At 34.3% G+C, this 12,806-nt stretch overlaps 1 protein-coding gene across 2 annotated transcripts in view; it reads right to left on the reverse strand.

The window, feature by feature from the left end:
* Nucleotides 1-1,489: 1,489 nt before the first annotated feature.
* The window catches only part of KCNJ3 (potassium inwardly rectifying channel subfamily J member 3), a 141,510-nt gene continuing 130,193 nt past the window's right edge, over nt 1,490-12,806 (reverse strand). The window contains exon 3 of one of the 2 annotated variants that reach the window (XM_072811486.1): nt 1,490-4,782. In XM_072811486.1, coding sequence (XP_072667587.1) covers nt 4,196-4,782 — 587 coding nt within the window. In that variant the 3' untranslated portion in view covers nt 1,490-4,195. The remainder of the gene's footprint in view (nt 4,783-12,806) is intronic. The other variant, XM_072811490.1, reaches the window with a different exon arrangement.

Consider the following 12,806-nt stretch of genomic DNA (forward strand, 5'->3'; position numbering starts at 1 on the left):
ACGAGGAACACATTATTTGAACTCCACTAGAGCCATAAACTTCAGGAACTTGGCTTTTCAAATCAATTCTAGAAGGTGCCAGGGGAGTTGGGACACATTACCTATCACAGAACTCATCTGATCTCAAATTAGAAACACGTTTTCCTTAAGAAACATTTTCAGGAAAGCTGACTCACCACTTTTTTTAAAGGTGATTTGATATTTAAACAAATTTGGGAAGACTATGCATTTTTCTACTTGACTTATTTTGGCTTTTGAAATACCGATTCGGTGAAGGACAGGATGATCATGAAGATTCCTTTCAGAAATGCAGGTCCGAAATAGTCTGTATTATTACAAGCAGGTTCCATATTACTGAGGCATCTCACCAATAAAGAACAAAAATAAAAGTAACCCTCAAGGAATGAGTTATGATGCATTAAATCATTGTCTCCTGATAAACTGAATCAAGGACTAAGAGGCATTCACTGTTGGAAAGAGGAGAAATGATGAACACACTGTAAAAATTAAACCCAATCATGTTTTGAAAGTTTAATATACTTTTTATAAAACTGAACTTGCAGTACTGAATACATGAATTTATAGTTCTGTAATCTAAATGACCTTGCACATTTAAATAATTATTAATTGCATGCCAGAAAATGCAATTAGCTTGAATCTAACTTGAATAGACTACGTACAATGTAATTTAAGCACAAATTCTGAAGTAGAGCCCACAGAGGTGCTGTGTCAAGCTGAATTCTCTTTATAGTATGGAATTGTAAAAAATTTTCATAATACAGGTAGACTATAAGCCACCCTCTCCATAATCACATTCTCTCCCCAACAGAAGTAATTCATTATTGCCCCATCCTCTCTAGACAAATAGGCTCTTCAGTACTGAGACAACTAAATACATTTCTTAGTATTTAAAGCTACATATAGATGAATTTAAATCCACATAAGAATTTTTCAGAAGTAACTAATGATAAAATATCCTTATTTTTAATTTGCATATATTTACAAAACTGTATTCACATATTGCTGAGAATGAATATTTCAATTGAAGATAGGCATTATCAAAATAATCATATCTCTTTTATTCACATCATTTTGATAAATAGAATGAAATATTTTACCATGACAGGAGCTATACCATGAAAGGGACTAGTTTCTAGTTGTTAAGTAGAATTATTCAGTTCAGTGAACAACATTACATTTTGCTTTCCAACAGTCACCACATTGGTGGGCTGACAATTATCCTGGCTTCAGTTGACTTTTATTCTCTTTGATTTGAGCTCTTATAACTTCCTGAAATGGAAATACCAGAGGTTTATGTTTTATTCAGTCAATAAAATGCATAACTTTTCACTGCTGAGAAAACATGTCATATACAGATTGAACAAATGTTACATGAAATCACTTTGATAAGAAGTCCTGCAGGCTGAAATATATGAAACGGAGATGATCTTTCTTGTAATGATCAGTGTCAAAAAAAAATCAGCAAAAAGAGAAGAAAAAGCAATTCTTTATTTTTATCCAAATATATCAGACTTCATAATTTAGTTTCAACAAAAACATAGAGTCACCATATAATGTATCATCCAAACCAGGACATTCTAAGAGTGAAGGGAGTGCTATTATTAATTACACAGGTACGACAGGTATAAACTGGAACTCCCCTGGGTAAACTGGGACCTCTGATCAACTTAGCAATACGGGCTAACCTGCAATTACATGCAGAAATCATACCTTTCCCATACATATGTGGAAAAGATAAAGGAATAGCATCATTAAGAAAAATTAATTTTGGCAATAGTGTTTCTTTCTCATTATTCAGACCTCTGTTCATGTATCTCTTCCTCCCTAAGCCAGTCACCTCTTCTAAAATAGTCAATTCTTATTCCACCCAGTCATTTTTCCATTTTGCTGTCCTGTTTTCTTCACCTTAAACTGATATTTTGAGTATCTGAAATCATCTCATTTGTGTTCTGTCCCCATAGGGCACCTCTCCACTCTCCTACCAATATGCAATGTTCAAATGGGCAGCGACCTCCTCTAACTTAGTTGTAGCCAAATTTCCAGGAGCTAAAACTACCTAGGACATGAAAGGCATGCAAAAATTTTTGTTGAATGAATGAGTGAATACATTCGGAGAGTTTGTCTTTGGTCCCATAGTCTCCTTGGTACCAAAGACAAATTAGAACGACTCTCCAAATTAAATTATGGCTCTATTTAGTTTTAAGTGTTTGGACTAAATGATCTATGGAGTTTCTTCCACTGATAAGAAATATCTCATGCCCCTTGGACCCCTTTCTCTCTCTGTTACTATTTCATTTCCTATAACCAGCCATGGGATCAAGGGGTAGAGCAGCTAACTCTATTCACAGTGGATGAATGCTCAAGGTTGATCATTTTGCCAGTAACAATTCCCTGGGATATGTTTGCACCTACAGAATTTGGTTGATACAGAGGTAGCCAGACGGTATTATTGTAGTTAATGACAGAATTGTTGATGTAATTATTTTCCAATAAGAAAATCATCACAGGATTGCTAAAAAATGGGAAATGATGAGAGCCCAAACCAGTCATTAAGGATAAGTAAGGATTTTGATATTAACAAGGGGAAATAGCTTAATTCTGAACAGACTTACAGTGCAATGCCCAAAGAAATTTTATAGGAAAATCCATGGTATTTTGATAAGGAACACTTAAAAAATTTCATAAAAGTCTCTGCATTCCAGATCTCTATTTCATAGGTGTTCTTCTGAGCAATAGTTTTTATTTCCACTAATGAGTAATAAATATCAGACCTCGGGGTTAGAAAAATAGTACTGCTAAAATTACTTTGGTAGGCCAGGGATCCAGGACACCAATAAAATCATGGTTACCAAACAAACAAACAAACAAGCCCACATGGGTAAAATATCTTCAATTCATCTAATTTAAAATTCTCTCGGGTATATACATAACATTCTTCCTGAACAGAGTGACAGGCATGGGTGGGATAGTTTCCCCAGGTGCAGAAAAAAGTCTGTCCTGATACAATAAGTGCTACAAACAAGAGAACAGCATTAAAAAAGAGACTCATTTAGACATACGTATTTTAAGCATAAATATTTATCATCTGTTTCATTGTATTGTTGTATCTCCTCAAGAATAAATTATTGGTTTTTAAAATGACAGAAATTCCAGAAAAAGGGTGGAAATGCTACCAACTGACTGTTTGAAACAGGGACCATTAATCATGTAATTTCAAGCAGATTCTGATATATTCAAAGTAAGTTGGCTACTGATGGCTACAATGATTCAGCATTTGTTCAGAGCTCATGTTTGTATTAGATCATATACAAAACAGATTTCCAGGCTTCAAGTTGTCCAGAAAAGGACCAATTCTCAAATTAACTAATTTTCACCTAGTACTAGCAACTTTTAAAAATTGTAAGAAATTTTTAGCATACTGGTATGCTCTACAATTTACAAGTTAAATACATGATGGTTATATTTATGTAGGGCCATAAGTAGCATAGACTCAAGTGACTCCCTCATATAAAGTACAATTGATAACCTCCCAGGACCTTAAACAGCAGAAAACATTAAATCAAATTTTAAAATGACAAATAATTTAAGGCTAAAATATTTGGTATTAATAATTAATGCCAGAAGCCTTCCTAGCCTAATAAAGTAAACATGCACAAGAACTACAACTTTGAACAAAACATCACAATTTTATTAGATATATATGTATGTGTGTGTGTGTGTGTGTGTATACATATACATATACACACACACACACACATATATATAGTTTTTATCGCCCTGAAAGCTATCCACTCATGTTTGGCTTAATACATATGTTAGAAATGTCGTGAAGAGTACCACCTCTTTAAATATATATATATATTTTTTCCAGAATATACAATATAAATATACCATATATAAATCATGCCATAAAACTAAATGCAAAATTTGCACATTATTGCATGCTTGATGTGATAATACATGCCCGTTAATAAGAACTTTCTTACGATGTCCTCCCTTTACACAACTTTGCTTTCTGCACAGTGGCAATACTTGGGAAGAAAGGGTTCTCAAATATGCATATGTGACTGGGGAGAAAAATGTGCCTTTCAGATTCCTTCGAGGATTACCTCATCAGCCAAATATTGGACTATTACTAATTCAAACAGTAAATAATGCCTACGGGGGTGTTTTGTTATGTGAATCGATCAGAGTTCATTTTTCGTAGTTTGGCTGGGAGATTCCCTTCCATCCTGGCTGCTCCTCCAGCCATCTTTTGAAGCTTTGGTGGCAAATCAGCCACTGACTGGCTCATGGGGTCAGACAACATCTTGGTGGTTTTAGACACCAGTTTTTCCTCTGAGTTGCCTGGAACCGAACTTATTCGTTGAAGTTTCATGGGCAAATCTCCCAAGCTGTAGGCTTTTTCTGAAGTCGTAGAACTCATCCTCAAGAGTTTTTTGGGAAAGTCTTCTCTTCCAGTAATTTTCTGCAGCTTAGATGGAAGTTTTGTTGTAATGTCATCCAGTCCATCTAAGCACTCCACAGAATTATGTCTTTCTTTGCTGTTAGTTATGGCTGGTGCTATTAAAGGGGACGACATAAGAAGCATCTCCTCCTGTTCTTTCACACTATAGGGTGGGGTGGGGACTTCAAACGTCGCGTGGAATTGGGAGTAATCAACTTTAAAGAACCCTTCTTCTAAGGAGATAACAGGAAAAAAACGATGACCCCAAAGAACTTCATCTTCAGTGTAAGATGTTCGAGCTTGACAAGTCATCCCTACAAGCAAAAAGAAAATCTTTGATAAATCATGCATAGGAGAAGGATATATGTACAGTCAGTTTGACCTAAGAAATTCATTTTGCTTTCTTATTTAAGCTTTGAACTGTTTATCTAAGTACATGGAATAAAAGAATATGTTAAAGGTTAATAGTTGTTATGCATATACTTTCTCCTAATGAAAAACACGGGTGACTTTCACTGCACATGTTTGGAGGGCAGTACATCAAGGCATAATTAATTGCTTTTTATCCAAAAACTAAAGTAAAAATGGAATAGACCAATTTCAGAACATGTATGTCTCTAGAAGAAGTGGAGAAATCACAAAATCATTGTGATTTTGCTCATGAAGCCATGTGATATATGAAGCAAACCTGATTTCGCATCCAAACGTAAGAAAGATACTTAACTGAGTATAACTCCTCTTCTGTAAAGCATGGAAATACCTGCATCACAGGGACTGCTCTGAGCATGAAATCAAGTAACATGTACAAAAGTGTAAAATGTGTCGTATTAAAGTCCTAACAAAGTTGAGTAAATATAACTATCCCCAGTATTTGCTTAATGAAAAAAAGTTGAAAATATTTTTATACCAGATAATGGAAGGTCACTGTGGTGGTTCCATTCTTCTGGACCCTTAAGGCTTGATGAACTTTTGCTCAAGTCTTAGAAATCTATGCTACAATCAGTAATCTGCGATGTTACCAATTTTATTCCTGCTATAGGAACCTCTGAAACTGGATGCTGGATATGAGAGCTAAAATTTTGCTACTACACATTATGTTACTTGGATATCATTTACCTCATGCTACTCTTATTTACTCAACCATATTGTCTTCAGAAATCATATATTTAGAGTACGTTACTATTAAATCAACCTCTGATATTAAGATGTGAACCATGAAGTACATGAATACTTTTAAAACATATTATCAAATTTCAGTCTTATTTTAGTTCAAAGATGTAATTTTCTGTAAGTTGTAAAATCTACTTTCTTCTACTTGTACTATCAGACTTCTAGTAGAGCCTATTGAAGTGTAAAATGATAGACACATTTTAAAAATGCACCTCTGTAAAAATAAGCATAATTTAGCCAAATAATGATAGTCTTTCTGCTTACATTTTTATTCTCCCTCTGTCAGTTTATAAATAATTTCTACTGTGTTTATGCCTGGAATAGTCTGGATAAAGGGATTTCTCTCTGACTAGTGATCACACATACGATACCAGAAATTAGGATAAGTGCATACTTGAAAAGCCATGTTGAAGATAATTTCTTCCCTAAATCTTTCCAAAATCTTGCCTTTTAAGTATTAGTCATATGTTACACTCATATACCATCTTTTCCCAGAGTTTTTAAAATAACTATGCAGAAGATAAATGCCTATCATATCTCAGGCACTGGGTTAGGTGCTTTCTGCATATTATTTCTAATTCTAAGCATTATTCTAACAAGAAAATATTCTTATGTCCAATTTAAAGGTAAGGAATATAGTGTTCAGAGAAATGACTAACTCTTGACCTTCCCTGGGCACAGATCTAGGAAGCTGTAGAGAAAATACAGTATTACTCCAACTTCTGGGGGTTTGGTTGTTGCTCTTTCTACTTTGCCATGTCTCTATTATTTTAGTTAGGAACCCAATTCTAAACAACCTATCAAATGAACTCGGTGTCTTTCATGAATAAATAAATAAAATCGTTAAAAAAAAGGATGTAGGTACACAAATACAAACATTTCCAACTCAGCAACTCAGTTTTTAAAAAAATTATTTATTTATTTGTTTGTTTATTTGGGAGAGAGAGAGAGAACAGAGGGAGAGGGAGAAGCAGGGTCCCCAATGAGCAAAGGAGCCAGCTAGGGGGCTCTATCCTAGGACTCTAGGATCATGACCCGAGCTGAAGGCAGATCCTTAACTGCCTGAGCCACCCAAGAGCCCCTAAGATTATTTTTCTTTTTAAAATATTTATTTAAATCCCAGTTAGCTAACATATAATGTAATGTTAGTTTCAGTAGTAGAATTTTGTGATTTATCACTTATGTACTCCATGCTCATCACAAGCGCCTTCCTTAAAGATTTATTTATTTATTTACTTATTCATGAGAGACAGAGAGAGAGAGAGGCAGAGACACAGGCAGAGGGAGAAGCAGGCTCCATGCGGGGAGCCCGACGTGGGACTCGATCCCAGGTCTCCAGGGTCAGGCCCTGGGCTGAAGGTGGACACTCAACCCCTGAGCCACCAGGTGCCCCACAAGAGCCCTCCTTAATGAACCCATCACCCATTTAAGTCATCTTCTGCCTGCCTCCCCTCCAGTAATTCCCAGTTTGTTCCTCTATATTTAAAAGTCTGTTTTATACTTTGCCTCTCTTTTTTCTTTCATGTTCGTTCATCTGTTTCATTTCTTAAATTTGACACATAAGGGAAATCTTATGGTATTTGTCTTTCTCTGACTACTTATTTCACTTAGCGTAATCCTAACTCTATCCACATCATTGCAAATGGCAAGATTTTGTTCTTTTTAATGGCTGGATAATATTCCATTGTGTGTGTGTGTATAATATATATTTACATATATATATGTATACACACACACACACACACACACATACCACTGCTTCTTTATCCACTCATCAGTCTATGGACATTTGACCTCTTTCCATAATTTGGCTTTTGTTGATAATGATGCTATAAACATTGCAGGTGTCTCTTTGAATCAGTATTTTTATGTTCAAGATTATAGTTTTTAAATCTGGTTTCAACTCAAGATATTAATGTACAGTCAACCTACAGATACTAATATTAAGCCACTGTAAGCTGGATAAAAGAAAAATGCCTATGATGGTCAATCTGCAGGTCAGACATATATATGACAGACTTCTTTTCACAAACGTTTTCCCAAAATGATGTTGAAAAAAATAAAATACAATTGAAAAGATTTAAAGGAAATAAATACTGTTTCCTAAGGACTTGTGCATATCATAGTACTCTTCCTTGTGGAATTCTTTATCTTATGCTTCTTACTCTAAATCATTTTTAAATAATCCATGCTTAGATTCATAGTTACAAATGTCATTTGAATCAAAATAAATGCAGGTAGCATTAAATGCAGCATTATTCACAGGGCACTATATGAATGCAATCTTAACTGGCAATGGGACTGTTTGCGTACTTTAACCAGATTCCAGACTTGAACAAATGTGATGAAAACTAACACGAGCTCATCTCTGTGGAAACTGGTAAAGCAACAGATGCTGCTACTGGAAATAGCTGGGACTTTTGATCCTTAGATGAAAAACATTTTGTGAAGAAAAGATTTATTCTCTGTATTAATTCTTAGATTAAAAAGCTATAGATTGCTGTTTAATGTATTCCAGCACTACTGTGTTGATTGAAAATGATAGAGGCAATGGAGTCTAACCTTTGTCCCCTTTTGACTTTCCCCCCATCCTGATTCTACCATTAAGCTCCTCTTTAACTGAACACTCATTCAAATAACGAGTCTGAGAGCTTTTTAAGTGAAAATGGCAAAGCGAGTTGCTATTTGACAAGTTATTTCTATTTTTTTTTATTTGACAAGTTCTTAATGAAACTTTCAGAATACCTACAACTCAGTTATTTTCTACTCTGCTGGTCAGAGGTGGGTATGAGATGCTTAAATAGAATAGAGCTACAGGCCAAGGGGAATGTCCAGATGCTGTGACACAGAAAACATCAAATAATCAATAACTTCTGCACAGCAGAGGCTTTATCTAAACCTCAATATAGAAGTTGCTGAGACAGAGAGAGAGAAAACTCCTATAAGGTGGCTGTGTTTTATGTGTGCACTAAACAAAAGGGGAAAAAAAGACAACCTCCTTTAATTAAGCCATGTAACAATAATGATATGCAGTAGTAACAAGTAGTGTTCCTATAGGGCTTACTGTGTGCTAAGGATCTTTCTATTCTAAGCACATTGTACAGGTTATTTTGACTTCTCACAACTCTAAGTACTTGAACCCAGCTCCACTACTAATTAATGTGGGCCCTTGAAAACAGCTATTAAATCTTTTTAATCCTCAGTTTCATCAGCTGTAAATTAAGACCCACTTCACTGATTTTACATAGAAATTGTGAGGGTTAAATTATATAAATTGCACATACAATAAATATTGCTCATTTTCTTCCAGAACAGTCCCTAAATTCAGGCTATCTGACCATGCTACGAGTTTCGTTTATATGCATACACACAACTGGAAATTTTAGTCAAAAAATATATTATTTTTCTTCATCAAATCTGTCCTTTTGTCTTTTTTTTTTTTCAAGTTGGCAGGGTTTTTATAACTGAATCAATTCATAGCTTAGCATGTGCAGCATGTGCTATGTCACCAGCAATTTCCTATTCGGCCCTATGTTATTGGTCTGAGGCTACTGAATAAAGTCTGTAGCTGTTTTTCCTCTAAAGTGCTCCTAAAATTTTGCGCATCCCCCAAGATATCATAACTGTGACGTTCACTTGGCACTCTTTGCTTGCTCTCTGTTGTGTTGCACTGAGCTGAACCCAAGTTTAAATTATAAACTTTCTGAGGAAGTATATGATGTTTTGTTTTGTTTTGTTTTTGATCTTGCTTATAAAACAAAGACACTGTGTACACCATTGTTCAATAATACTAAGGTTATGGCATCAGACTCCTCTGGGATATAGGTTGCAAAGCTATTAAGAATATATAAATTGCTTTCAGAAACTGCAGTTTTCAAATAGATGGAATCTCTTTAAAGCTCAATATATTCTGCTCAGACACTTTAGAGAAGAGTAGAAGTTTCTGGCATGCATTCAACCCAATATTATCCTCTATTATTTACAAGCACTTGGTCTTACAATGTGTTCACAGACATAAACTTGCCATTATTGCTCAAGCTAGGTCAAAAAATTGTTAAAAGGTCAAAAGATAAAAAGAAGAAAAAAAAAACTCCAATTATATTTGTTAGAAAATGAAGTGTCAATGAGAAATTTAGCAACAAAGATTTCAAATGTTAAGTTTCTCAGTTTCCAAGATGAACAAAAGAAAGGAAAATAGATTTTTAATGACAACAAAGAAAATGTTAGATTCCCCAAAAGGAATATAAGTACAGGTGTGAAGAGTCAATGGCAGGTAGAAAATATGACAGATAATTCATGATCATACTGCTAGAAACCTATTTAAGAGACTCAGGGTAGTATTAAGCCAAAGAACATGGGCTTTGAATATGAACTTGGGGTTGCTGTGGTTTTAACCATACACTATTAGTAAGATTTTAGGCATATTATTGAAATTATCTGAATCTTAATTGCTATAAAATATGGATAGTTATAAGGGATAAAAATATATAATTTATAAAGTTATTATTATTACGAGTTATATAATCTATGTAATGGGTCTACCATGTTACCTGGTAAATAATAAAGGTAAATAATTGCTAGCTATTATCAATCATTATTGTTATTGGGGCTCCAATTAGTTAAAAGGTCATTTTAGATATATTTTGATTCTTTAATGATAACTCTAGTTCTCAGAATCAACTCCAAGCTAATGAAATAAATTTTTCACTGTTTCTATTAATTTGACATAAACCATGTTGTCTATACTTATTTGAAATAAGAAGAAAGGCCTATTCGTACATGCAATATAAACAGAATAATGTCTGGAACGGTCAACATGGTTTACCCTGCACAAATGTGACTGACGTTACCATAGTCAATATCTCCCTCAAAATACAATTAACTTCTCTACTGGGTTGACAAGGCACTACTTTCAGTTTTCCACTCTCAATTCCTACAGAAGTATTTCAGAATTTAACCAATACACTTTCAACTGGTTATCACTGCCTTAACCTAATAGTGAAAATGTTCCATTCTTAGAGTATCTCTTTCTCTCTTCCTTTATGGTACCTATTAAAAACATGTTTCTCTGCACTGACAATTAAAGAGCCAGAACAATAGCTACCTAAATCTATCCATTCTATAGTTTTTCACTAAAAATCATAGAATGATTTTTCTAAAACTGATGATGTAAATATAATGGAACCAAATTACTGTTGGGGAATACCCTGCATCATTAGACTGACAGCAGAAAAGATACCTTTCAAAGGGTAAATATAATACACTTCTTGCTTAAAAAATTTTTTTTTCAAATAATGCTGGAATTTAATTATTTTGAAGAACATTATCTCTAGTCGTAGGGAAGAAAACTTTTTGAAATACTGTCTAAAGCAGTAACAGACATGTCAGCTTTTTAAAAATGTTACATACAAATCACAATAATTAAATGCTTGCATTATTCCCTGTTTTTTAAAGCTATTCCTAGAACTTTGCTTTAAAATGTCATTCATAACCACTTTGTGTGGTGTTATGAACTGAATGTTTGTGTCCCCTTAATACATAAGTTGAAATACGAACCTCTAATGTGATGGTACTGGGAGGCAGGGCCTAGTAACTTTTAACATACATGATATTTAAACAAAATAAAATTTAACAAGAAATAAAAAACAAACCACAAGCTTATGAGCCTATCTTCCTAGTTCCTTCAAAATCTAGTTCTAAGTGTCCATTATAGTTTTATCTCTTTAAAAACTCATAACAATAACTACAGCACCTAGTACAAAAAATATGCTAGATCCAAAGTATCTTCTATAAATAGTGATTATCTCTACCATTCTATGAAGTATGTATTATTCTTTTTCTCATATGATAGATAACAATACTGAGGTACTGGGAAGGGAAATAGCTTGTTCAATGTCACATGACAAGACATGGTGATAGTCAAGGTATAAAGTCAAGCCCTCCAATTCCAGAAGCAGTCTTTTTAACTTCTGGGATATCCTCTCCAATGTTCTTGAATAGATGGGTTTCCCCTTAATAATTAGTATTTTCCAAGCATATTACTTGGTCCATGTTGTATCAACTGCTTGAAATGTCGTCTTTCATCCCTCCACCTCTTAACATCATTTCTCATATTTAAAGCTTAAATCAGATGCCATTAAATGCCATCTTGATTTTTCTATTCTAATTTGTCTTTGAAATGCACTATATCATCATGCACACACACACACACACACAGGCACATACACTCACACTTCTCACCCACTAGGTACTATAAATATCTCAGTGACATACATAATAAACTTCATTCAGTGATAATACTTAACATTTATTGATTTATTAAACATCTCCTTTCTGCCAGGCACATGCTGCATTACAAGATGCTATGGCAATGGAATCAAGGATCAACCTACTCAACCTCTATGTTTAAACCTAATCTTGAAAAATGGGTACAGTTTATTACACGGTGCCTGTCTACATGTGAGAAGGATACACTCTAGGATGGGTAAACAGCATATGCAAAAGCACAACCAGCCGCACCCGAATTTAACACACAGTTCTATTTGTCCATTCACTGTGGTTACAGACACGTATCAGATTAGAAGAAACTTCTCAAGGGAGCTCTTATCCATCTTGGCATCTCTAGTATCCAACACTGTGTCAGGTATTAGGTACTCAATGCATTTTCAGGAGAGATACTAGGAGGAATGGAGGAACAGAAAGAATGTGAAGGTTAAAAAATGTCAGTGCCGGGGAAGTCAACTTTTTGAATGATACAGAAAACTCCCACACTGGTCAGTAACCTCCCAGATTGCCAGATCCACTAGAAGATGTCACTGACAAAAATGCAAGGGATATAATTATACAAGAGCCTCTTATTTTGATTAGTGCGGTAAGGCAAGGGAGAATATAAAAATAAATTATATATAATCACTATATAAAATATGAATGAACTGCACAAAGAAGAGAGACTTGCTCATAAATCATATTCAATGATAACCAGTTAGTTTTTTCCTTACACTTTTGTGAAAAGATACACTGACAGATATATGTCTAGATACATCTTCTACAAGGTTAGATTTATTTGCAGTTAGCCGTTAAGCCACATGATAATTAAATTAATTGGATATTTTTATATACTTGAATATGTGACCTTTAGTTAAATCTAAAATTTTGGTGAAATTTCTAT

Source organism: Canis lupus, chromosome 34 (assembly GCF_048164855.1).
Source record: "Canis lupus baileyi chromosome 34, mCanLup2.hap1, whole genome shotgun sequence".
NCBI classification, from domain to species: domain Eukaryota; kingdom Metazoa; phylum Chordata; class Mammalia; order Carnivora; family Canidae; genus Canis; species Canis lupus.